At 33.3% G+C, this 1862-nt stretch overlaps 1 protein-coding gene across 1 annotated transcript; it reads left to right on the top strand.

Annotated features, from left to right (window-relative positions):
• Positions 1-246: 246 nt before the first annotated feature.
• Positions 247-1662, top strand: EAH_00066910 (hypothetical protein, conserved; the record flags this gene model as incomplete). Its single annotated transcript, XM_013392638.1, has 4 exons — positions 247-315; positions 848-936; positions 1187-1256; positions 1556-1662. Coding segments are annotated over 4 exons (335 nt in total), but the record flags the coding sequence as incomplete, so codon positions are not given.
• Positions 1663-1862: the final 200 nt, after the last annotated feature.

Raw genomic sequence — 1862 nt, 5'->3', positions numbered from 1 at the left:
TATATGCATCAATGCTTTATTCTTTTTTAATTAAACAAATTTTATATCGTAGTTTTTCTTACGCTTTTTTTGCATCTTGAATATTATTTTTATGTTTTTTTTTTAATTAATTTGTTTTATTGTGTTTTGTTTATGAAGAAGAATTAAATAAACTTTTAATAGACTTATATATATTTAAATTTAAACTGCTGCTACTATCTTTGTACTCAGCTAACAACAAATATGCTGCAAGATTTACATAAGAAAATGGAATCTCAGAAAGAAGCCAAAAAATCGTCTACAGCAATTGAAGAGCTTATCTTTCAAGTCAAAGAGGTCTGTCTTTATTCAATTAATTTAATTAATTTAATTAATTTAATTGATTTAATTAGTTTAATTAATTTAATTTAATTATAGTTTATTCAGTTGTCTGGTGTTTATTTCCATAAGATTGTTTGTTTGCTTGTTTCTTTGTTTGTTTATTTATATTTCAAGTCAAAGAGGCTTTTCTTCATTTAACTAATTTAATTATATTATGTTTATTTATCTGGTGTTTGTTTTGATTAGATTGTCTGTTTGTTTGTTTGTTATTTTGTTTTATATACTTTATTTTTTTGTTTATTTGTTTGTTTGCTGGTGATGATTTTATTTGTTTTGTTTGTTTATGTGTTTATTTATTATATTTGTTTATTTGTTTTTATTTTTTTGTTTATCTTTTAAATCTTTTAATTTTATTTAATAATATCATTTCCCCTATAACATATTGGGGTGTACATCCAGCTGCCTTCTCTATCATTATCATTGCAAGTTTCATGAATAATATTATATATTTATCTTTTATTATTTTCTTCTTTTTCTTTTTCTTCAGTGCAATAATATTGTTCGCCTCGCTCGACTTAGAGGCCCCCGAGCAGACGTCACTGACGATCTCCTTCAGATTGAACAGCTCCTTGAAAAGTGAGGGTTTAGGGTTTAGGGTTTAGGGTTTTAAGGCTTTAGGTTTAGGGTTTAGGGTTTAGGGTTTATATCCTCCATCTACGCGGGTGTTTTAGGGTTTGCACTTTGGATAAGCAATTTAATTCTGGGGCTAGACGATAGCATAAGCCTATAAGGCTTATATATATATATATATATATATATATGTATATATATATATAAGGGTTTAGGGTTTAGGGTTTAGGGTTTAGGGTTTGATTGGCGGTTGCAGGATATTAGAAATGCTGACGGCCTCCGGAAATTTGTATTCCGTGCGGTTTACAGAGGCAGCAAAACAAAATGTAAGGCGAGGGACCACCAGGCGATGAGGGTTTAGGGTTTAGGGTTTAGGGTTTAGGGTGTTGATTGTTTCGCAGCTGGTGTGCGCCTTGTATTTTTGTTTAGTGTTTGTGGTTTAGGGTGTAGGGCTTTAAGTGTTTCCCTTACAAAATGCATATACTTATTTACCTCTAGGGTTTAGGGTTTAGGGTTTAGGGTTTAGGGTTTAATGTGTAAGAGATAGCGTTGTGAAGATAAGCAGTAGAATAATAGATCGAATTGCGTGTGTTTGTGTTTGTTGTTTGGGGTGTATATACACCAGGATGTGCAGCGTCAGTTTATTGAATTATATAATACAGCAGAGAAACATAGAAAAGAAGATAGCAACTTAGGAAGCAAGAGCGGGAGGCTAACAACAGCACAAAGCCGGTCTGTAGGAAGACAAACAACAGCAGCAAGCAGATACACCTCAACAGCACAAAAGGAATGCAGCAGCAGCAGCAGCAGCAGCAGCAATAATAATAATGCAGCCAATGATGATATTCAGAGAGGGAAGACAACAGAGACGACGGCATTTGGAAGCGGCCCCTCCACCTCAGGTCTGCTGCTGCTGCTGCTGCTGCTGCTGC

The sequence above is a fragment of the Eimeria acervulina genome, genomic scaffold (genome assembly GCF_000499425.1).
Source record: "Eimeria acervulina Houghton genomic scaffold, Eah_scaff2577, whole genome shotgun sequence".
NCBI classification, from domain to species: domain Eukaryota; phylum Apicomplexa; class Conoidasida; order Eucoccidiorida; family Eimeriidae; genus Eimeria; species Eimeria acervulina.
The sequence above is the reverse complement of the archived record's forward strand: the minus strand, read 5'-3'. Positions and strand labels throughout refer to the sequence as shown.